This window comes from Ascidia mentula, chromosome 4 (genome assembly GCF_947561715.1).
Source record: "Ascidia mentula chromosome 4, kaAscMent1.1, whole genome shotgun sequence".
NCBI classification, from domain to species: Eukaryota; Metazoa; Chordata; class Ascidiacea; order Phlebobranchia; family Ascidiidae; genus Ascidia; species Ascidia mentula.
Genome location: NC_138569.1, coordinates 13,316,704 through 13,339,045, shown reverse-complemented (window position 1 = coordinate 13,339,045; position 22,342 = coordinate 13,316,704). Strand labels below are relative to the sequence as shown.

The window sequence follows — 22,342 nt, the reverse complement described above, 5'->3', positions numbered from 1 at the left end:
TCAAATAAGATATTTTAGCAAAAAACATAAATATGTACCCCAAAATTTTTGTAGACAACCATTGCACTATAATTTCCTGAGTACAAGTACAACTGCAACGAAAACAATCTATTTTCTGGACTGTAAAAACAACACTACAGGCAATTTCGCAATTAGTTACCTCTTTTGCTCTTCGTATTTCAAAAATGGTTGCTTCCTATTTGTGAAGATGTTTTTGCAAAAAAACTTAATCGTAAACAATTTTATTAGGAAATTTGCATTGCAAAAATCACTGATCTCCATAGTGTTTAATAGAGATCAGTGCAAAAAATCCAAACATTTAATCGATAATAAAATTTTCGTTTGCACATGGCAGTTCTGTTGTGACAGTGAAGATGGCTGACGGACGAAAAGTTAATGTTCATCCCGTTGTGTTATTTGCTATTATTGATAGTTATGAAAGGCGTAAAGAAGATGCCAAGCGAGTAATTGGAACTTTGTTGGGTATGTGAGTATATGGATTGTTTACTGAACTAGGCTTAGTTGAAAATGAAATGGCAAGGAAATACATTTTTGTTATTCCTATATAATAGTAACTAAACTCCGACGAAATGGAATTTAACTCAGTAAGTTGGTGTTATTAGCCTACTTCTGTTTGGTTTTTATGCAACATCATGCTGCCAAGATAAAAAGTTCGGTATATACCTAGCCTAGGCATAGGCGGCGAACACGGGTATGCCTCGGGCAACACTAAAAGGAGGGACGGAGGGAAGGAGGGACGGAGGGACGATGTACACTAAAGGGAGGGACGGAGGAAAATTGCACCCCTAAGGGAGGGAAACAGTCAAAAGACACAATAAAACATAAATACAAGTGCAAACAGGGCTGAAACCGTAAAATCATACATAAGAAAGGATAATAATTGTGGAGGGAAAGATTTGTTGACCATTATGACCGAATATACTACAAAGTACATGCAGCAAACAATGTACAGGCGCTTATGGAGGGAAGGATTTGTCGCAAAATTTAACGGAGGGAAAGATTTGTCGCACAATTCGACGGAGGGAAGGATTTGTCGCACAATTTCATGGAGGGAAGGATTTGTCGCACAATTCGACGGAGGAAGAATTTGTTCATAAGCGCCTGTACATTGTTTATTGCATGTACTTTGTAGTATATTCGGTCACAATGGTCAACAAATTCTTCCCTCCATCGAATTGTGCGACAAATTCTTCCCTCCGTTAAATTCTGCGACAAATCCTTCCCTCCATAAGCGCCTGTACATTGTTTGCTGCATGTACTTTGTAGTATATTCGGTCACAATGGTGAACAAATTCTTCCCTCCATCGAATTGTGCGACAAATTCTTCCCTCCGTTAAATTCTGCGACAAATCCTTCCCTCCATAAGCGCCTGTACATTGATTATTGCATGTTCTTTGTAGTATATTCGGTCACAATGTTTAACAAATTCTTCACTCCGTCGAATTGTGCGACAAATCCTTCCCTCCATAAGCGCCTGTACATTGTTTGCTGCATGTACTTTGTAGTATATTCGATCATAATGGTCAACAAATCTTTCCCTCCACAATTATTATCCTTTCTTATGTATGATTTTACGGTTTCAGCCCTGTTTGCACTTGTATTTATGTTTTATTGTGTCTTCTGACTGTTTCCCTCCCTTAGGGGTGCAATTTTCCTCCGTCTCTCCCTTTAGTGTACATCGTCCCTCCGTCCCTCCTTCCCTCCGTCCCTCCTTTTAGTGTTGCCCGTATGCCTCGCATACCCGGACGAAAATCTCGGGTATGCCGCATACCCGAGAATCTGACCAACGTTCGTCATGCGTTATTTAGATTTAGGCAGTTTTCACGGTTTACTTTCCCAAAGTAACGAGTTTCTGGACAGCAGGTAATGCAACGTTTGCCGCATTAGGTAGCGTTTAGTTTAGGCAGTGAGTTCCTAGGTGAACCTCACTTTAGAATTCAGGGTCCTTGACCTTTAAAAGGCATGATCGTTGCAGTAACAACGAGATATTTATTGCTTGCTTCACCAAATATAATACCACGAGGCCCAATTTGCCGCCACACCACAGGCTACTTGGTGTCACTGCCTATAGCGTTATGTTACCACATTGTACGTATTAATAACCATTATGCTTAAGTAAGCCCTCACACTAAACATAGGCAGTAAACACAATTTGTAACAGCGGTTTTATTGGGTCTTGGAGAGAACCTTATTCAAACTGACAAATATCGCTGCTGTTTTGGAATTTCTCTTTGTCATTCGCAAAAGTTCCTTTGTTTAATATTCAATGCGGTCTTACCGCACATAAACATGCGTTCATTTGGAAAAGTGCTTTGACGTAGTCTCACGTCCCACCCTTTCTAGCGCCAAGAAAGATATTTTGCATTATATGACGTCATAAAGTAACGTCATATAATTTGGCATACCCGAAAATTTTTTAAAGTCGGCGCCTATGTACCTAGGGATGGACTTTTGCTAAAATTTGTCGATAATCCCTGCAATATTAATTAGATAATGCATTAACATACAAAAAAATGTTGCGATTGTCCGCGCAATTAATGATCGCCAAAACAAAATCCTTCACGCATAAAACAAACTTTTCAATCTGGGGGATATGGGCAATATAGAATAATACACTATAAATCGAATCCAGAATACTGAATCATATTCTGTTTTTGATTTAGCCTGTGCACTGAAGCACAATATAAACATTAAATATTTTTTTACATGACTTCAACAACAAAGCACAATCAAAGAAAAAATTTATTGCACTGTAATATACTTAGGCTCTCTTCGCGCTAGTCTTCCAAGCGAAAAGGTAATTTGTGGCTGTCAAACCTACATGTCTCAACCGTAGCAGAAGATTGCAAAAAAGTTCTCAAAAAAGATACATACCACATTTACTCGATTGTAAGCTGTGGCTTGTAAAGTTGTTTAAGCTACCGTTTGTGATGCTTACAATCGAGGGCGACTTGTATAATTTAATGTCAAGCCTATAATTTGTCTGGGGCTCTAAATTACAATGAAATTCACCTTTAACTTGCTCTGCTGTACCAATAGGTTATATCACACACAGCAACCAGCGTAGCTTGACAATTTTAAACGACAGATTTGTTGACAATGATTGTTGTAGGCTAGGTTTTTTTTTCCTAAAAAAATTTCTGTCAAATGACCGAAATGCCAGCAAAAATTTAGGACAACTTAGGTGCCCTACAACCTGTTTTTTTTTGTGACAAATGACACACAACAAAAACCCAGGTTGTAGGGCACCCAACTTTGCCTTTAACATTTACATGCGGCTAACATTCGAGGGCGGGTTATAATAATTTTTTAACACCGCCGCATTCTGCTTACAATCGAGTAAATACGGAAAGTTACCATACATAGAAGTATTCGGGTAAAAGACAATTTGGACTGGGATAGTTTAAGTGCCTGGTTACCTTATTGAAAAGAATGACATGTTTTGCAATTTTATCTGCAATCTGCACAAAAACAGTTAGCTAATGCATTAAAAACATTATGTGGCAACAAGTTATCATGTACATTAACTTAAAAAACAAAAGAAAACACAAGAGGAGGGAATAGATAACATTGGTACCTCTTGTGGAGTCACATGTTAATGTGTGCAATGGGGCGCAACAATTACTACAAGTTGTTGTAAACCCCTGAAAAGTACATGCACTTTTCCTAGTCGTGTGGACGGTTTCCAGAAATAGACATTTTGTGTGAACGTCCTCCTTAGACGAAACATCAGTTGTAATAAAAATCTTGTAAACCTTATGTCAGAAGAGCAGCTCTTTAAAATTACAATGCCTGACAGCAAAAATAGTAAAGCCCATGTACCTATGCCAAGAAGCATTGAACGAACAAACTATTACTGATGCTATCAAGCATGATTTTTTGGCAAAAATTTTCCAGAAGAGCAGTATTCATCAATAAAACTGCTTGTCACCTGTGTTGGTGTTTATCCATAATTTTTATAGTCTACATGTGGTAATAAACATTAAAACCTGGCCAAATCTCAGCAGTAACATGGGCTTTACTACTAAATTGTCCTGGTTTGGCACTCTTTGAGAAGATTGACATGGCACATTTCATAATTTGATGAGCTTTACTGTTTGTTTTGAAGATTTATAAAACTGCGAGTTATGTTCCTAATGCATTAACATACGTTTGTACGATGAAAAAAACCTCTGTGTGATTAAAAATCTTTCCAATCTGGAACCTTTGTAAAAACATGCAAACTCTGACATTTGAAGTCAATACCAAAATTAGATTTGTTAAAGATTGTGGCTTACTTAACTTAACTATTTAGGTACTGTGGATGCCACTTCTGTGACTGTTACCAATACCTTTTGTGTTCCACACACTGAAACAGAAGATGAAGTGGCCTTTGATATGGAATTTGCTCGCAACATGTATGAGCTACATAAAAAAGTGAATCCATCTGAAACAATTGTGGGTTGGTATGTTTCATTGCTGTTGAATTGCTTGAAAACATTAGCTATAAATAAACACATTATCTTATGATTCTATATTAAGGTATGCTACCGGTCAGGACATAACAGAGCATTCAGTGCTAATTAATGAGTACTACAGCCGAGAAAGCAAATCCCCAATTCATCTTACTGTGGATACTGAACTCCGTGGAGGGGATATTGGTTACAAAGCTTATACAAGGTGAGGAAGGTTTTTCACAAATATCCATGGACAAAATACAACCTGCTCAGGCGAAATTTGAACCTTTCGGTCTTTTTATTTGATTCACCAGATGTTGGTAGAAATTAGCATCTCTGAAGTACTTTTCATACAGTTTTTTTAAGTTATAAAAAGTGTAACAGCCTTCATCAGGAGGAAGTATCTAAGTCTACCACAGTGGACAATTTGAGGCACATAAACAGAAACGCTAAAAAAGAAAGAAGAAGTGAAACAACGAAAAAGCGATAAGGGCGAACACACCTGCACAGTATACTTATCACTAACCGCACGGTTTTTATCACGGTTTTTGAAGTGCGTAATGTCTATCGTTGTTTCACTTCTTCTTTCTTTTTTAGCGTTTCTGTTTATGTGCCTCAAATTGTCCACTGTGGTAGACTTAGATACTTCCTCCTGATGAAAGCTGTTGCATAATAGCCGAAACGTCGAGAAACGTAAATACAATAAAGTTTGCCAGAAGAGCAGTATTAAGCAATAAATATGCCTGGCAGCATCAGTAACAATTTATAAAAAGTGTAGTGTGAACATGCATAGTACACTTTATACACACATGACCTGCATGTTACTTTCGATTTAAAAGGTATGTAACATTTCATAATTTACAGCACAACAATTGGAGTTCCTGGAAAAACACAAGGAATGATGTTTACTCCTGTTCCTGTAGTAGTGGATTTTTATGACACAGAGAGAGTTGGAGTGGACAGAGTTCAGGCGGTATGTATGGATTTTTGGTAATTTTTGCTTTGCAACAATTTCCATTTAAACTGATTTTTTTTGTAGTCATTGCAAAAACTTCCCAATCGCAGCAGTCTTATTACGCTTCCTACTGAATTTGAAAATGTGGTCGAAGCAACTGGACAGCTTTCAACAATACTTGATTCTGTTCTAAAATATGTCAACGATGTCTTAGTAAGAATATTAGTCATTACAGGGAACTAACAGTTTGAATTAATTCTGTTTTTTGCCCAACAGGGTGGAGCTATTCCCATGGACAGTAAAATAGGGCGTTTTTTGATGGATTTAGTTTATACCGTACCACATATGGAGGAAGATGAATTTGATGCAATGCTTAACAACAATATCAATGTAAGGAGGCAGAAACCCATAGTGTTCTGTTAAACCTAAAAAATTTACCTTTTCTTTCAAATGCAGGATGTGCTTATGGTGCAATATTTGACAAATATAGTAAAGAGTCAAGTAGCTTTGAATGAAAAGCTCATCAACACATCAACTGTACAAGCAACGTGATGATCCTTGCTTGCATTTTGTTTTAAAATTGCCAATTTTCAGACATAAGAAAGTACATAAATGTTACAGAAAATGTTGTGTTTATTGCAAAATAAACTACAGTGAATTCATTGGAGCAGTGATGGAAAACAAATGTGCAAATTAACTGCCCTAAAACAGTGGGGTTTATGGGGATAAAAAGGAGTCAACTGTTTTAACATAATTGCACAAAAATCATCATAAATGTTGTAAAGCTATATGTGCCAAATGCATGAACAACAAGATACAGGCTCGTAACATAAACCAGATCTTTTTCTCCAATCCAAAACAGAAGTTGGCTTAACCATATTAAGTAGCCAAAATGGGACAGCCAACAGAAAATAACCTGTAAACAAAAACTGCAATTGCATGATTGGTTTTTAGGTGTGAAGGCTTGCACACATTACCTGTGGTTATGATTGACAGATATGAACTAACTAAGCACCAATAATAAAGCTCTGTGGTGGTTGTTTCCTGCAAACACAAGAATATATGACACTTCATGTTAAAGGGCAAAACACAAAATTCCCTTACACAGCTTTGTGCTTGAAATGTGTACACAATTGTAAAAAGCCCCAAAAGCACTGAACCAACTCCATAAACATGAAAACCAATTTTAACAAGTCGTGGAACAGGATCCATAAGAGAAAACAACAATGCAAAACCTGTACAACCACTTGTTGTTTTAGTTTCAAATCAAAAACTATCACAAGTATTACCTACCCACAGAGAAAAAAATGAAAATAGTACTGGCTACTAGCAAGTCCAACAACGGCTGGTCACATGCTCTAGTAGATTTAGGAAGACTCAAAACAATGAACTCCGGAATTAACAAACCAGCACACAGCAGTAGCACCACAACACGACTGGAAATATAAATGTTTTTGGCCAGTTCACGGTATTAAACCTATTTCATTTAAAAACTTACAATTTAATGCGGTTGTTTTGTGGAAACCATCTTGTTAAGTGGTAAATGCAATGGGAAAAGAAATAATACCACATCACTGAAGTAGTGTAAATCCTCAGATCAAGTTAAACAAAGAAACCTAAATTAAAACAATACGTTGACAAATGGAAAGTATCAATAAACAACAACATGCTAAACGCGTTTGGTTTTCCAAAAACAAAATATTCCGTTAAAGCTTTCAGAAATGTTGATCTTGTGTGTTCAAAGTTGTTGATAATGTCGCGTAGTGACGCTTTGGCGCATCAAGTGGCCATTTAAATTAATATTCGGATTTTCCGCCAGCTTTTCTTTTACAATCCACATGGTAATAAGGATGACGTTAACAAATTCAATTATGCACGTTCTTTACTGATGTTTTTTTGCCTAAATGTACGCAAAAATACAAATTCCACGGAGTGCGTTTAAAAGCCTGATTTACGTAACAACGAGTTTAATTCAATCTAGTGAAAGCTGTCCATGCGATAACTGTAAATTATCACAAATGACCGGTCCGGTCTGCGAAATTGTGGTGGTCTGGTGGAGATATGGCAACAAAAAATATTTGGATTTGACCGAATCTGAGTACCTGCTGCAACTAAAATTCGGCCGAATCCGGAAAATAAATGACGTCATAAATTGACATATTGATCGTAAAAAATAGCACGCACCATTTGCTTCTTTTATGATATTTTACAACACCTTTTTTTGGCCTCTCAAACATCAACAATAACATAAAAGTCGTGGTATAGAAATCAAACGCTTGACGATAAAAGGGAAACTTGACAACTTTAGAACTGTATAATACAAATTGTTACTGATGCTGCCAGGCATATTTATTGCTTAATACTGCTCTTCTGGCAAACTTTATTGTATTTACGTTTCTCGACGTTTCGGTTTCGGTTAGTGATAAGTATACTGTGCAGGTGTGTTCGCCCTTATCGCTTTTTCGTTGTTTCACTTCTTCTTTCTTTTTAGCGTTTCTGTTTATGTGCCTCAAATCGTCCACTGTGGTAGACTTAGATACTTCCTCCTGATGAAGGCTGTTGCATAATAGCCGAAACGTCGATAAATGTATAATACAAGTTATATTAAAACTTCTAACATTTTATATTGTGTTTGTAGGACATAGTGCATCTGCACATATAGACATGAAATCATCAATGAACCATAACATAGTCGTCGAAGTAGTTTTCCAAATTTCGACGTATTTTGAAGACGTGAATTAGAGTTTAATTTCAACGTCTTTTTGCTATCGTCAATTCGACGTTGAAAAATAGACAGAATATAGTCGTTTATGTAGTTTTCCAAATTTCGACGTATTTTGAAGACGTGAATTAGAGTTTAATTTCAACGTCTTTTTGCTATCGTCAATTCGATGTTGAAAAATAGACAGAATATAGTCGTTTATGTAGTTATCCAAATTTCGACGTTCAATATTGACTTGAAATGAAGCTGAATTTCAACGTCTTTTTCTTATCGTCTATTCGACGTCGAAAAATAGACAGAATATAGTCGTCTAAGTAGTTTTCCAAATTTCGACTTATTTTGAAAACGTGAGTTAGAGTTTAATTTCAACGTTTTTTTGCTAACGTCAATTCGACGTTGAAAAATAGACACAATATAGTCCTCTAAAAGTAGTTTTCCAAATTTCGACTTATTTTGAAAACGTGAGTTAGAGTTTAATTTCAACGTTTTTTTGCTATCGTCAATTCGACGTTGAAAAATAGACACAATATAGTCGTCTAAGTATAGTTTTCCAAATTTCGACGTATTTTGAAGAGGTGAATTAGAGTTTAATTTCAATGTAAGTAGTAATCCAAAATGAAGCTGTATTTCGACGTCTTTTGGTTGTCGTCAAACTGACGTCGAATGATAGACATGAAGCATACGTCTAATTTAAGTGCAAACTTTACCCGTCCGATTATGAACGGTGTTTCAACGTCTTTTTTACGTTGTTTGCAAACACGTCTTCATCATGACCGCAAATGGACGTAGTTTCCACATAATTTTGCCCAAAAACGTCTTTGTTCCGTTTACAATGACATGCAATTGTTGTCACATTCGGGCTATATAAAAACGTATCAAAATAATCGTCGCATGCCTGAAAACTGCAATCAATTTAAATGGCCACGAATCCTCAATTGTTTTTAAATAATAAATTTTTACATGTAGCGTACTTTGGTTTGTCATTTATTGTCAAATGATGCCTCGTTTAATCATATTAAGTAGATACAAACCGAAGGTTAAATCGTGGAGAAATGGTTAAATATCGGTTGGTTCTCTGGAGTTTGTAAACAGCTTCAACACATTGTTATTCGAAAAGTCCGCGGCAGCTTGACGAATTACATCTGACGCAATAGAACGCGAATGAAATACTGAAGGTAATATTTATGCGGCGCTTTCGACAGTGTCGTTGCAATTTTTGTACGCTACAAGATTATGCGTTCTTTGAGAATAAAAATAATAAATCTATATATATATATATTTCTGTAACCACTGGTAAATTGAGTGTGCTAAAATCAGCCAGTTTGTTGGCGAGGCACATGCAAGCCCCATTTAATGGATGGAATTTTGCGGATTGCGGGCAGATTGGAGAAAGCGCGGATTGCTATCGATGCAAAACACCCGATTATATTGCCGTATGATCACAACCTGACAATATTATCACGAGGTTGGCCATTATGGAATTTACCATGCATGGAAGACACATAGTGATGCCGCGGTATTACGTTTTTGGTGATTTCAATGACTTTTCTTAGAGAAAGAACGTTACAATAAAAATTACTCAAGCATATTACTGCGTCACGCCGTATGTAATTGAATTGCAACACATGCAAGTTTTGGCCTCCGTGACGTCATAAAACTGCATTAACCGACAGTTATGTTTCTAACTCAAAAGCTCTTCTGGCAAAAAATAATACACTTTGTCGACGTTTCGTCTTTCTTTCCCCCGTTCCCTGTTGCTTTTTTCACGCTTTCTTATATTTATCATGGTGGGTTTGCATTTACGCACTTAGTTCTGATGAAGGTCGATTTCGATTGCATGGTTTATTGAGCAACTTCATGAACATTAGTCGAGACGTTTTAAAAATTGGATACTTTTGCGAAAAAAGTCTGGCAACGCTGCCGCAATAGTTGTTATAAATGTACCTGCGGCTGAAATGTGGTTTAGTGTAAAAGTTTATACAGTCAAGCCTCCCAAATCTGGATTACCAGATTCTGGTTAACCGAAATTTATTGTTGTTAATCAACAAACTTTACGATTGTTTTTATTTAACTACCAAAAACAAAACACTTTACATCAAAACCATTACTTTTAGTTTGTGTACATGCTACCCATCTGAGATGTTGAAAATTATGTAACACGACTGCAAGAATTGGGAACATAATGATACATTCAATGCAACACACATTTCCTATTAGCGGCTAGACCAGGGATGGGTAAATTTGACAGGCGGTCCACACGAGAGTAAAGTGAACAAGGAGAGTTAATGTAACAGCTTAATAAAATAAATTATTTGCAGCAATATATTTGGCCTGTGGGCTGGAGATTACCCATGCTGGAGCTAGACTCAATCTTCTAGTTCAGAAACATAGTACAACTGCATCAAGATAAACTTAAAAAGTACCCATACCATTTAAAACTGTTGCAATGAATATAAAAACAAAGTACAAAATAGGGCATGTAAAAAGTCACATCTGTATATGTGTACGAGTCAAAATAATGTAATCAAGATTAAATAAGGTCTGTAAGAATGCATAGAACTCATAAAGAGATAGGATTCTACAGCAAATGAAACTAGTCTGCTATTAACGCAGGTGCATGAACTTCAAATGAACGTTTTATCAAAGGATGATCCCCAGAATCACACCTAATGTGGTTTTTAACTTCACCATTGCAATTCATTTCTCTGTTACACTTTCGACTGTATGTTGAACCATTTGCAAAGGACTTTTTCCTTTGACTAGTCCAAGCTCTTATACGATACCTGAAAAAATAAAACAATCATAACTGTGTCTTTTGCATTCTATTGCAAACTAAGTTTAAAGTAATAAATATGTATATACCTTGCAAATGAAAAAATTTGAAACAAAAATATGCAGTTCACTCCAAAAAACAACCCTCCACCAACTTTTATTAAACCTGGAGAATTGTTTGAAAACCAAACGCTAAAAAGTAGGTGCCCACCTAAACAATGAAACTAGGTCAATTTCAATACATATTACACCTGCATATTATATGGTTATGTTACTTACCAACACCTATCCTAACTCCAAGAAACAACAGCACAAATATTAAGTCCACAACAAAACCTTCAGTCTTTCCTGCATAATGTTGGTGTTCTTTTAAAAACCATCTAGTCTGCAAATAATTTGCAGAATAAGAGAATGAGTTTGTTACTGGAAAATTGCATCTTCTTACATTCAGAAATATGGATGTAATTTCTGTTCCAAATATTGTTGCAACAACTTCAGTTCCAGAAACACCCAAATGCAAGCAAATTGTCATAAATGTAATGCTTATCACATGATGAAGCAGCATAACTAGGCCCTCAGTTTGATAGTAGAGGCACCTGAACAACAGTTATACAAGAGTAGTGGGTATTTAGAAGTGATATTTCAAAAACATACTAACCATGTAAAATCATATAAAAAGTAACCAAGCGACACTGTGACGACCCAAATCTGGATAGCAGTATTCTTTAATCCTAAAAAGTTTTTTTTATGTCATTAGACATGAACTATACATTTTGCATTCACCAACCTAGTGATTTATATGGATTTGTTCCATTAAAAAAAGTAACAAAGCCAGCACCAAGTGTTACTGCAACAGCATGAAGTAATGTGGTGATTCTGCAGCTATATTCTGGTTTCCGATACCTGAAGTCATTTAAATGCAATATTACGTTCCAAGCAATTAAAAAAGGACTAAAACATTATGAATCAGTTTAAAAACTATTCCAACTAAACAAGCATTGAACAGTAATATTAAACAAATTAAAATAACCTAGTTTTAAGAAATTAGGTTTCTACATCTTAGAATTACAGACATCAATAAACCATTCACTTAGAAAACAACTAATGGTTTTCCTACCTAAAAATTCTCTTCATCGCCCGGTAAAATGTATACCAAAGAATAATCCATCCTCCAACTCGTTGAAACAAAAATAAACTAAATTTTGTTTCAATAGAAAACATTTTTTTGGTGGTGTACTAGCCAGATGCAAATTTCACACACTCCAATAAATAAAAACCTTCAAAAAATTTAACTTGCATATGTTTCTGTAATACTGTAAACCATAAAAAAGATCCATTCTTTTTTGCAGGAACGCAACATGTTACTTAATCCCAGGTACGATTTCTTCAAGTCAATGATTGGTGGCACAAAAAGTAGTTTTGGCCCTTAAAACAAGCAGCAAGCAGGCGTGTTAACTAGCGTTAGTACATATTTTGACAACAGGGGTTCAAACCATTGAACCGTTTCAATTTCAGTCAAGAGACTCGGAAACTGCCGAAGCGAAGCAAACCGGATTTTCATCATCAATGGTGACAATGGCGTATTGAATCAAATGCCGCTCGGTCCTTCTAAACTGTGCTCATGCAAATTTTGCGCGTCACAAACACGTTTACACAATGCATGGATATCTCTTTTCTTTTTATATCTGGTGAAACGTACCGATCCCCAATAGATTTCGGAGTAATTTTAAGAGAAAATCTTAGCGTGAACTTTTCGCTATATAAAATATTACTACACCGGGTTGCAAAGTTTTTGCGTAACTTGATCCACATATAAGCCTATATAGGCTAGTAAAGAATTCTTTTTCAAAAAAATGTGATAAAAAACGTTAACTGACAAGACACTTCATACCGTTAAACAAAACTATTGATGTGTTAAATGGACATCGTTTTATGAAGTTATAGAATATTCTTGAAATAGTATACCGGTAAAATAAAAGGTCAAAATTAATGATAAGTTTAACATTTGACTATGTGACAAGTTCATACCTTCCAGCTGTCTAGTGTAGGTTGTTTCATCAAACTAATGATGACGCTGTTAAAAAAAAAATTAAAATTGTCCTTTGGCCTAGTCACCTTAAAACCAAGCAACTTTTTCATTGTATGTTACATCATAGAATACTAAAACAACAGCGTCAGTAGTCTCTGGTTACATGCAGGGCCTCGATTTTTGCCATTTTCACCATTCTTCGACACGCAGAATATACACAGATCTTTTCAGTTTCCTGTTATGCATTCGGGCGCCAACGACTTTTTTTATTGTTTTGACCACATCGTGATTCTAACCCAGGATATCCTAGCCACGAATCCCGTTTAGGGTTTCTTTTTGGCACTTGATCGATGTTGCCAATCACCCGCCTTACGATTTTGTTAACAGTTAGTACCGTAGAGCAGTGCTTTTCAACCTGTGGGACCATCCGCACTGGTACGGATGTGAAAATTTGTTGTGCGAATGGGCAACATGGTGCGGATGAGTGTGGATGACATTCGCCCGATAAATAGCCTTAAGTTTGACTATATGTTTCATATTTGGTTACCGTCACCAGTTCTCTCAAAGTTTGGAATCACTGAAATGTAATTTGGTTATGTGTGTAATCGGCGCAAATAATTTTGCTAAAATCAAATTTGGAATCGTAACTGAAAATGAACGACAACTGTTTTGTCGCATTTATGTCGAAGACCGCCCAAAATCATGATGTGGGCCTTACCTTGGTCATCTCTCCCTATTTATTTCACACAAGATGATGCAGTTTTGTTCTGAGCTGTTAAGAGTTTCGGACCTTACCTGCAGGCTTCTCGGGTCCGGTTGGAGAATATGGTTGAAAAAATCTTTTTTTTAGGTCCTGTGGCACGGGCTTTACAAAAAAATTTGGTTCGAGCGTAAAATCATTATTACATGTCACTTTTTAGAGCGGTTTACATCGCCGAAGAAAACTCTGACCTAATAGTAAATTAAGTTATAAGTTAGTTTCTCTACAACTAAAATTTCTTGCAAAATTTCCTTTGTGAAATTACAGTATTGGCAGTATCTGGTTATAGCTACTGCTTGTGGCAATATTCTTTACGCATTCAAAGTTTCGGTTGCGATGCAACAGTCCTTAACAGGGTGTAACGAAATGAGCCGAAATGTTGAAACTTCAACTAGCCAGAAGAGCCGACTTATAGTAATAAATTTAATTCATTGGGCCGCATTGTGCGGATGAAATTTTCGTGCTACAAAAAAGTGCGGACACACTTCAAAAAGGTTGAAAAGCACTGCCGTAGACTCTATAATGGCCAAAGTAATTCGAAGATGGTGCCAACATATAGTATATTCATAAGGTAGTGCAACGGCTCCTCCTGAGCGACCTTTTGCATGTGAAGAGATAGGAAACTCGCAAATAAATTTATATCACGTGAAACGCAGGTAGAGATAGGAAACTCGAACTGAACTTTTATTATGTAAACGTTGGCAATATAGATTCAAACGACTCGAAAATAATAAATTTTCTAATCCCACTTTCTGAAATACTACGATGTTTTGTCATGAAGTTGTTTAGGTATCAGCATGCAGGTGTTGACGTAATCGATACAATGACGTAATCATGACGTCATTTTATAAATTAGAGATATGGTTTGACGTAATCATGTCTTCTCTTGTGAAAAAATGCTGTTTTCGGGGTATTACAATTGTCATGTAAGATTCAATTACCAACTGCATGAAATTATGAAAACAATTTACATCATCAAATGGCAGAAAGTCGAAATAATTCAGTACTTCAGGCAAAATTATTTGTAAAGAGTATAAACTGTATATAAATTTATGCAATGTGACGTATTTCATAATCATATGCAGATTTTCTTTTTCTAAACAAGTCATTTCGTTTAAAAGTGAATTATTATTTTTTTAATTCGCTAAAACATGAAATTGTTCATCGATTCTCAATATTATTTCTCAGTGACAACGATCGACCCAAATGTCATTCGAGAAAATATTGTTGTTAAGTTTGCATGGGTTGTTTTTCAAAACGTCTAATTAAATATAACAGCCAACTGTTAAGCAGATACTAGCATTTTGTTGTGTACTGATTTTCGGGCGCTAACTTGGCCATGTTCAAGTGGCTCTGTCACACATCACATAATTATCGCATGAATAAAGGCGAAAATTCTTACTATATTGATCGGGAGATTATGGGTATATTGAGCAATATTTACTTTGATTTTATCTAAACTGCTTTCAGAGATCCTGCTTTTTCTCTTGGACAATTTTAACTACTTGTAACTTAAATTTAAGTCATATTAATGTGTACATGCATCCAATAACAACGAACAGCTGTGACAAAACGATTCTTGTTTTGATCACACCATGTAACAAATTGTGCTTGTTTTTTTACAAAAGCTGAATAGTTGGTTTAGGTGCGGTTGGCTTTTGCATTATCAACTGTTCAGCTATAAAAATGGTCAGAAAACGATATTTTTATGAAACTGTATATTCCACTGAAATATGTGCTCGTATTTCTTTGTGAGTTTTTGCGCCCATAAAAACTCAAAAACAAACACCAGAAATCAACAACATAATTTAAAAATAGTTCGTCATGACAATCAATTCCAGTGATAAAGTATATGATCAAATTTCTGTAGGTAATGCCGAACCGGTACTTCAGTTGTTCCTGGTAAAGTTGTTGGTTAATGCAATAGCTTCAAGTACATTTTGCCATGGTTTATTTGTGTGAATAACACGACGCAAACTCTTCAGTAATAAACAGATATATTCTCGCGTTTTTAAATGCTACACAGCAAAGAACAAAGTGTAATATAGCATCGAAAATGCGCCGGGCAGAGTGCGAGGTCCCAACGGTTTCTGTCTGCGTGGACTGATGGACACGGCATTGGTTTAGAAAAGAATTTTTCAATTAAAGCATGAGCAGAGCCATAAGAAAATTTAGGAAAACTATAGAAACGTCGGGGAACAGAATTTCACTTAAAACAAAAATTTACGTTTGGGCAAAAAAAACTGTTATTACCACACAAAAAAAGTATGACTTTGCTACAGAGAAAACACAAGCCTTCATTTGTTGTAGTGTTTTTACAGCCAATTAAAAAAATTAATGACGTTGTAGCGTCATGTGCTTATGTAACGACAAAGTGTAACCACGCCGCCCAAAAATGCTTACGTCATAACGTTGCGTAATTACGGTCCACTGGTATGCAAGTTTACCAGCTATGGCACGGATGTAACTTACATAACATTCGCTATTAATGTGTGTTAAATTATCCACAGCCCTTCCGATGTCGTGCGAATGACTTTTGTGTTTTCCACTGCCGCTGTGTCATCATCCTACTCTTATGGCCACTTTTCGAAATACGACGATATTTTTTCGACCAGTTTTTGTTTAGCTTTAAAGACAGCTTTTAAAATGTATTTAATAGAAGAAAAATATATTTCGCCTCAAAGGCATGGTCAGTTTTTGCGGAGAGTGTGATGATTGTTTGTACTATAGATGCCATACATTTTTACTTTATAATCAAGAACCATAAATCTTGCAATAATATTTATTTTTATCATTAGAGACACAATTTAAATTATAACTTATATATTTGTGGGAGCGGGTACAAACTTAGTTTTTGGAATGCATTCATACTGACCCAACACATCATAATGATCAAAACCCTATAGTAAATTGTTGTTCAAATTAAGAGTCAAGATACATGCAAATAAATAAGCAGCACATTTGAAAATATACACGCAAGACCCAATAACATAACGTAAAATAGTCTACTTGTGACAAGCTACATTTTTTGCCCTTAAATGTCTTACTACTACTCACAAACTACGTCGTGGTCGCGTCACAATTCCACTACGTCGTGATCGCGTCACAATTCCACTACGTCGTGATCGCGTCACAATTCCATTACGTCATGCACAGGCATTTTGAGGTACACCTAAAAACAAATGTAAGTTGAATACTTCTGCTTTGTTTTCCATTTGCATATGGTGTTAAGATCTCTCCACATGCAAAAAGTCGCATTTAATCTCTTTAGAAATCATGCGTGACGGAGATAAGAGTATACTATGGTGTCATGATGTCGTTTAATTCTCCTGTAGGTAATGTTGCTCCAATAGCCTTTGGGTCAACAATACTTGGGACTTTTGTGTTATAGCGCCACCAAAGAACATTTGATAGTTATAATATCCTGGTGGGCATAATTGCAACATCATTAAAAGGGATCCAAGTGAAAACAATTCTTACCTTTAAGATGTCTTTAAACAAGTGAAAATACTAACCAATTTAAGTTTCTTATACTGTTTCCTGACATCAACTGGTTTTGATAATTTGTGTTCATTATAATATTCATCTTCGTCAAGATCCAGAAATCGCATAAAAAGGCAGTCATATATTCGTTTGTCAACTTTTCATGTCAAAATTAAAGTTTGTTGTTGTTGTTGCGAAATAAATATTTCCGAAACACCGCCTATTACTGTATGCAAAAATGGTGTCCTAGAAAAAAACATAACAAGCAAAGCACTCGATTTGATTAATATTACTCGATTTAATCTTCCAATACTTGTATTTGTTCATATTTTAATCGAAAGGCGGTAGACAAAAATCGCCATAAAAAAATGATGCGACGCGATTTATGTCAAATCATCCACATTATTCAGAAAACGAAAAACCAAACTTCTGGTTTCTTTAAAAAGTTCAAAATTTTGTTTTATTCAATAGATATTTAATCCCCCTAAAACGCCGCATGTAGGCCCTAGTTATTATTTTGCGTTAAGTGCTACGCACGTTACGCAATTTTTGAGCAGTTGCTCTACTCAATATGGTGCCTAGTTTAAAATGATTGCACCCGAAACGTTATTTAAAAACAAGTAAACCTGCAGTAATTGTGGGGAAGTAGGCTATTTACATAAACGCAGATTTAAAAGTAAATATTATAATTTAAAAAATTTAATTTAAAAGTAAATATTTCGAACATCTACTTCTGTCAACCTGGACATAATGTGCTTAATGCTAATAACTAGTTTGTAACTTGTGGGAGAAATTAACTAGAATAGTTTATTTATTATTAAAGACAAAAAACAAGTTTCAAGCCATACGATGGACGCAGCAGCCGTAACGTTTGTTTCTGATCAATGACGCTGCAAGTAACACAAACGGCCGAGGTCGGTCAGTTTGCCAAGAAAGCGTTTAAGTACGTGCTCCGATTATGCATGTTATACATTGAACGATCAACACGCAGCAGATACAAAACGTACGCTGTATTGTGGCACTGCAAAGCTCTCAATATGGATTCTCTAAAGTGATGATGCATTTTTTTCTTACTACACATTTATAAAGTATTCTTCAATTTACAGGTAATCGCATTCAACCCAACTTTTAATTTGTTTTGCGTAAAGTATTATGCACTTCCGACAAAGTTTCCGTTCCATGATTTAGTATTCTGTGATGAAATCAGTTCTTTTTAGATCACCATACACTCACATAAGTATATTATGGTCACATTTCTATGGTTAGTGGTGGGAAATGAAGCATAACTGTTCAAAGTCCATCTAGCTATGATCCTAGCCATTTACCTTTTTGCTATGCTTTCGTAGGCACCCGCAAAAACTTGGTGAAATTTTGCTTGTGTCTGCCAAAATAGCTGGGTTTAATTAGAAGCAACAATAATGTTTTCACCGATAGTTTTAACGTAAAACTAAAAGCTTTGAGTTTGTAAAACTTTTTTCAAGGTTTATTTTGTTAGACTTTTGCAAAATTATGGGGGAAACTGCAAAAGGAGGTGTGTGGAGGGACTTTCTTGCTGGTGGTGTCGGTGGAATATGTGCAGTGGCTAGTGGTCATCCTCTTGACACCATTAAGGTTTTTTTGTAAAAAGATTTGTAACTTGGAAGTTACTTTTTCTTGTTTCACACGAATGTATTTATGAAGGTCCGGCTTCAGACAATGCCTACTCCATCTCCTGGTCAAGCACCTATGTTTACTGGCACTTGGGATTGTTTTACCAAAACTATTCGAAATGAGGTGTAGTTGCTACTGTTGTGGTAAATAATGTAAATATCATGTGTTAAAACAATAATTTATTAGGGCATCCGAGGCTTGTACAAAGGAATGGCTGCACCGATTGCAGGAGTATCGCCTATTTTTGCTTTAAGTTTTTTCGGTTTTGGGGTTGGCAAAGACATCATTTCCAAATTTAAGCAGGACAAAACCTCTAAATTGAAGTATGTTGGGCAAAATTTTCAGTTTTTGTTGTATGCAGTGGTACATAAAATGGTTTCCCAGCTTTTAAGAATTGCACTAGTTTTAAGTTAATTTTGCAATTAAACATTTGGCATTTTGTAGGTTTGGGGAATTGCTTGTAGCAGGTGGATTTTCTGGGATTCTTACTACAGTAATAATGACCCCCGGAGAACGTATAAAGTGTTTGTTGCAAATTCAACAAAGCACAACAGAAAAAAAATACAACGGTCCAGTTGACTGTGCAAAAAAACTTTACAAAGAAGGTGGTGTTCGAAGTATTTATAGAGGAACTGTGTTGACCTTATGTAGAGGTTTGTTGTAATCAAATTGCAAATATGATTGGAGTTTAAATGTGTATGACTTATTTAGATGTTCCTGCCAGTGGAATGTATTTTGCCACATACGAGGGAATTAAGAATTTTCTCACTCCACAAGGACAAGAGTAAGTGATCAAAGTACTGCAGAACACTGCATCTAAACATTACTATTAAATATGTAATATACTGCATTTATAGTCCAAACAAGCTAAGCATTGGAAAAGTCTTGTTCGCTGGTGGAATGGCAGGAATTTTTAATTGGTTAGTTGCGATACCAGCAGATGTTCTTAAATCTCGTTTGCAGACAGGTAAATGTAGTGTTGTTGTTCATGCTACTTTCGCTACCAGCCATACTACAATTTAAATACGACTGTTCTTCTGGCATAAATTAATAATTACTAAAGTATGTTTTCTTCTTAGCACTTCTGGACTTGGTATTATCACTCTAGAAACATATTTTATTCAATTTTTTTCTGATGTATTAAACTAATAACTAAAAACGTGATTTTGGTGATGTTTATTGCCATGGTTGCACAAATAAATCTAATGGAAATGTTTTTCAGCTCCTGAAGGAAAGTTTTCGGGAAATTATGATGTATTTAAAGATGTTATGAAAACTGATGGAATTCGTGGAATGTACAAAGGCCTAGTTCCAGTTATGCTCAGAGCTTTTCCGGCAAATGCTGTAAGTTAAGTGTTGGTCTGTGTCTAGACCCCTAAGTTACTAACATAATTTTTTTTGTTAGTGTTGTTTCCTTGGCTTCGAAGCTGCACTGAAGTTTTTGAATTACATTATTCCACCATCATGAACAATGCTTTGGCAAAAATGTGATGTTACAATTAACGTTGGAGAAAGTTTTTAGTTTGTTGCTTTGTAAAAAGGACATTTTATTTAACAAAATAGGTTAAAAAAATATGCAAGAGACTTCAGTATGTAAATTACAGACTATTATTTGAAATTGTGCGCAATTTTTGACTTATTGCTCTACTCAATGTGGTGCCTAGTTTATCAACTGAGTAAACCGGCAGTAATTGTGGGGAAGTATTTACATAAACGCAGATGCAATTAAAAAGTAAATTTTCCGAACATTTACGTGGTTTTTGTCAACCTGGAAATAATATGCTTATTATCGATAACTAGTTTGTAATTTGTGGGAGAAATTAAGTCGAACAGGTTAATTATTATAAAAGACAATAAACCAGTTTCAAGCCACACGATGGACGCAGCAGCTGTAACGTTTGTTTGTGATCAATGACTCCGTAAGTAACTCGACCGGCCGAGGTCGGTTAGTTTTCCAAGAAAGCGTTGAGTACGCGCTCCGACTCTGTATGTTGCGCTGCCCTTGGCAGTCAGGCAGGCGTGACTTCTTGCGCCCGGGCAGTGCAACAGCGGGGATTTCTGCAATGGAAACGCGCAAACCACTCTGGTCAAAAGGAACACATCAACTTTATTCCGAAGGCGCTGCGGTTTAAGCGACCAAAAACACATAAATTAAATACACAATTCTCCTTATTGTGGAACCAGAGTAAAAAAATATCGACTTTTTCCCAATCAATCAGACAGCAGGAAACAACGTTAGCAGAAAACGACTTTTTGGTCTTAAAATGTCCTTATTCAAATAGAACATTCTAGTTTCATACAGCAGTAGGACAACCAACCAAGGCAAAAGCAAAATTCAGACAGCACAGGGTTCAGGTAAAACTTGTATTCGCAATACCGAATTGTTGACAGTGGTGAAGGGACATAGGACCGCGATATAACACATATAACCTCAAACTATGACAATATAATTTAGGTTTACACACTGTTTCGACCTGTACAATTTAGATATTTTGTGGACAAAACCACCAACGAGACGCTAGTCGACAAATTTTTTTTTCCAGTCGACAAAACTTTGAACGCTTATAACTTTGCCGTTTCTCAACGGATCTCGATGATTTTTGCACAAGTTGCATGGAATGGCATGTAGTTTCAAAAAATATAAAAAAATTAAAAAGTTTTAACGATTTATGGAACGAATATTAATGCATATTGTCATAAATCGGTCATAACTACTTTTACAGTGGCCACGACTATTCATACAAACTTGTCTAATTGTCGCATCTGAAAGAACGCCTACTGATCGAATATTATTCATAACCGTCATAAAAATATACACTTTTTCGTTTATAAGTCTTTTCACAGTGTCGGGGCCACGACTATTTATACACCGTTGGAAACTACATTAAAAACCCTTTCCAACCATACCAAACTTGTCTAATTGTCGAATCTGAAAGAACGCCTACTGATCGAATATTATTTATAACCGTCATAAAAATATACACTTTTTCGTTTATATGTCTTTTCACAGTTTCGGGGCCACGACTATTCATACACCGTTGGAAACTACATTAAAAACCCTTTCCAACCATACCAAACTTGTCTAATTGTCGCACCTGAAAGAACGCCCACTGATCGAATATTATTCATAACCGTCATAAAAATATACACTTTTTCGTTTATATGTCTTTTCACAGTTTCGGGGCCACGACTATTTATACACCGTTGGAAACTACATTATAAACCCTTTCCAACCAAACCAAACTTGTCTAATTGTCGAATCTGAAAGAACGCCTACTGATCGAATATTATTCATAACCGTCATAAAAATATACACTTTTTCGTTTATAAGTCTTTTCACAGTTTCGGGGCCACGACTATTCATACACCGTTGGAAACTACATTAAAAACCCTTTCCAACCATACCAAACTTGTCTAATTGTCGCACCTGAAAGAACGGCTACTGATCGAATATTATTCATAACCGTCATAAAAATATACACTTTTTCGTTTATAAGTCTTTTCACTGTTTCGG

At 35.8% G+C, this 22,342-nt stretch overlaps 4 protein-coding genes across 5 annotated transcripts; 2 read left to right on the top strand and 2 right to left on the bottom strand.

The window, feature by feature from the left end:
* The first annotated feature begins 353 nt into the window (after window positions 1-353).
* On the top strand, window positions 354-6,113 carry LOC145899861 (eukaryotic translation initiation factor 3 subunit F-like). The gene is made up of 7 exons (XM_082988787.1): window positions 354-483; window positions 4,316-4,466; window positions 4,543-4,680; window positions 5,322-5,430; window positions 5,497-5,625; window positions 5,689-5,802; window positions 5,869-6,113. The coding sequence occupies exons 1-7, from the start codon at window positions 375-377 to the stop codon at window positions 5,962-5,964; spliced, it is 846 nt and encodes a 281-aa protein (XP_082844913.1). The 5' UTR covers window positions 354-374; the 3' UTR covers window positions 5,965-6,113.
* LOC145899862 (uncharacterized) lies at window positions 6,056-7,129 on the bottom strand. The gene is made up of 5 exons (XM_082988788.1): window positions 6,911-7,129; window positions 6,706-6,848; window positions 6,517-6,647; window positions 6,390-6,456; window positions 6,056-6,328 (listed from the first exon to the last, which is right to left on the bottom strand). Exons 1-5 carry the CDS (start codon window positions 6,982-6,984, stop codon window positions 6,198-6,200), a joined length of 546 nt encoding a protein of 181 aa, XP_082844914.1. The 5' UTR covers window positions 6,985-7,129; the 3' UTR covers window positions 6,056-6,197.
* A 2,878-nt stretch (window positions 7,130-10,007) lies between these two features.
* Window positions 10,008-12,366, bottom strand: LOC145898669 (TLC domain-containing protein 5-like). Of its 2 annotated transcripts, XM_082987214.1 has the most exons (7): window positions 12,024-12,366; window positions 11,694-11,809; window positions 11,565-11,637; window positions 11,352-11,502; window positions 11,186-11,291; window positions 10,997-11,117; window positions 10,008-10,917 (listed from the first exon to the last, which is right to left on the bottom strand). In XM_082987214.1, exons 1-7 carry the CDS (start codon window positions 12,125-12,127, stop codon window positions 10,728-10,730), a joined length of 861 nt encoding a protein of 286 aa, XP_082843340.1. In that variant the 5' UTR covers window positions 12,128-12,366; the 3' UTR covers window positions 10,008-10,727. The 2 variants fall into 2 exon arrangements, with proteins under 2 accessions (XP_082843340.1, XP_082843339.1); XM_082987213.1 differs by having other exon boundaries at window positions 11,186-11,502.
* Window positions 12,367-18,527: 6,161 nt separating this feature from the next.
* Window positions 18,528-20,576, top strand: LOC145898359 (mitochondrial carnitine/acylcarnitine carrier protein-like). The gene is made up of 8 exons (XM_082986789.1): window positions 18,528-18,789; window positions 18,859-18,951; window positions 19,015-19,151; window positions 19,273-19,481; window positions 19,540-19,612; window positions 19,686-19,795; window positions 20,051-20,172; window positions 20,234-20,576. Exons 1-8 carry the CDS (start codon window positions 18,688-18,690, stop codon window positions 20,294-20,296), a joined length of 909 nt encoding a protein of 302 aa, XP_082842915.1. The 5' UTR covers window positions 18,528-18,687; the 3' UTR covers window positions 20,297-20,576.
* The last annotated feature ends 1,766 nt before the right edge of the window (window positions 20,577-22,342 follow it).

Excerpts from the sequence above, each read along its gene's own strand:
- LOC145898669 (XM_082987213.1), bottom strand. The coding sequence starts at position 12,127 with ATGTTTTCTATTGAAACAAAATTTAGTTTATTTTTGTTTCAACGAGTT. Across the intron at positions 11,810-12,023 it reads GCGATGAAGAGAATTTTTAG|GTATCGGAAACCAGAATATA; the intron begins GTAGGAAAACCA and ends AAATGACTTCAG. Across the intron at positions 11,638-11,693 it reads AAATCCATATAAATCACTAG|GATTAAAGAATACTGCTATC; the intron begins GTTGGTGAATGC and ends AAAACTTTTTAG.
- LOC145899861 (XM_082988787.1), top strand. The coding sequence starts at position 375 with ATGGCTGACGGACGAAAAGTTAATGTTCATCCCGTTGTGTTATTTGCT. Across the intron at positions 4,681-5,321 it reads GGTTACAAAGCTTATACAAG|CACAACAATTGGAGTTCCTG; the intron begins GTGAGGAAGGTT and ends CATAATTTACAG. Across the intron at positions 5,431-5,496 it reads GAGTGGACAGAGTTCAGGCG|TCATTGCAAAAACTTCCCAA; the intron begins GTATGTATGGAT and ends TTTTTTTTGTAG.
- LOC145899862 (XM_082988788.1), bottom strand. The coding sequence starts at position 6,984 with ATGTGGTATTATTTCTTTTCCCATTGCATTTACCACTTAACAAGATGG. Across the intron at positions 6,849-6,910 it reads CAAAACAACCGCATTAAATT|TCGTGTTGTGGTGCTACTGC; the intron begins GTAAGTTTTTAA and ends TTATATTTCCAG. Across the intron at positions 6,648-6,705 it reads TTTCATTTTTTTCTCTGTGG|GTTTTGCATTGTTGTTTTCT; the intron begins GTAGGTAATACT and ends GTGGTTGTACAG.
- LOC145898359 (XM_082986789.1), top strand. The coding sequence starts at position 18,688 with ATGGGGGAAACTGCAAAAGGAGGTGTGTGGAGGGACTTTCTTGCTGGT. Across the intron at positions 18,790-18,858 it reads ATCCTCTTGACACCATTAAG|GTCCGGCTTCAGACAATGCC; the intron begins GTTTTTTTGTAA and ends GTATTTATGAAG. Across the intron at positions 19,613-19,685 it reads CTCACTCCACAAGGACAAGA|TCCAAACAAGCTAAGCATTG; the intron begins GTAAGTGATCAA and ends CTGCATTTATAG.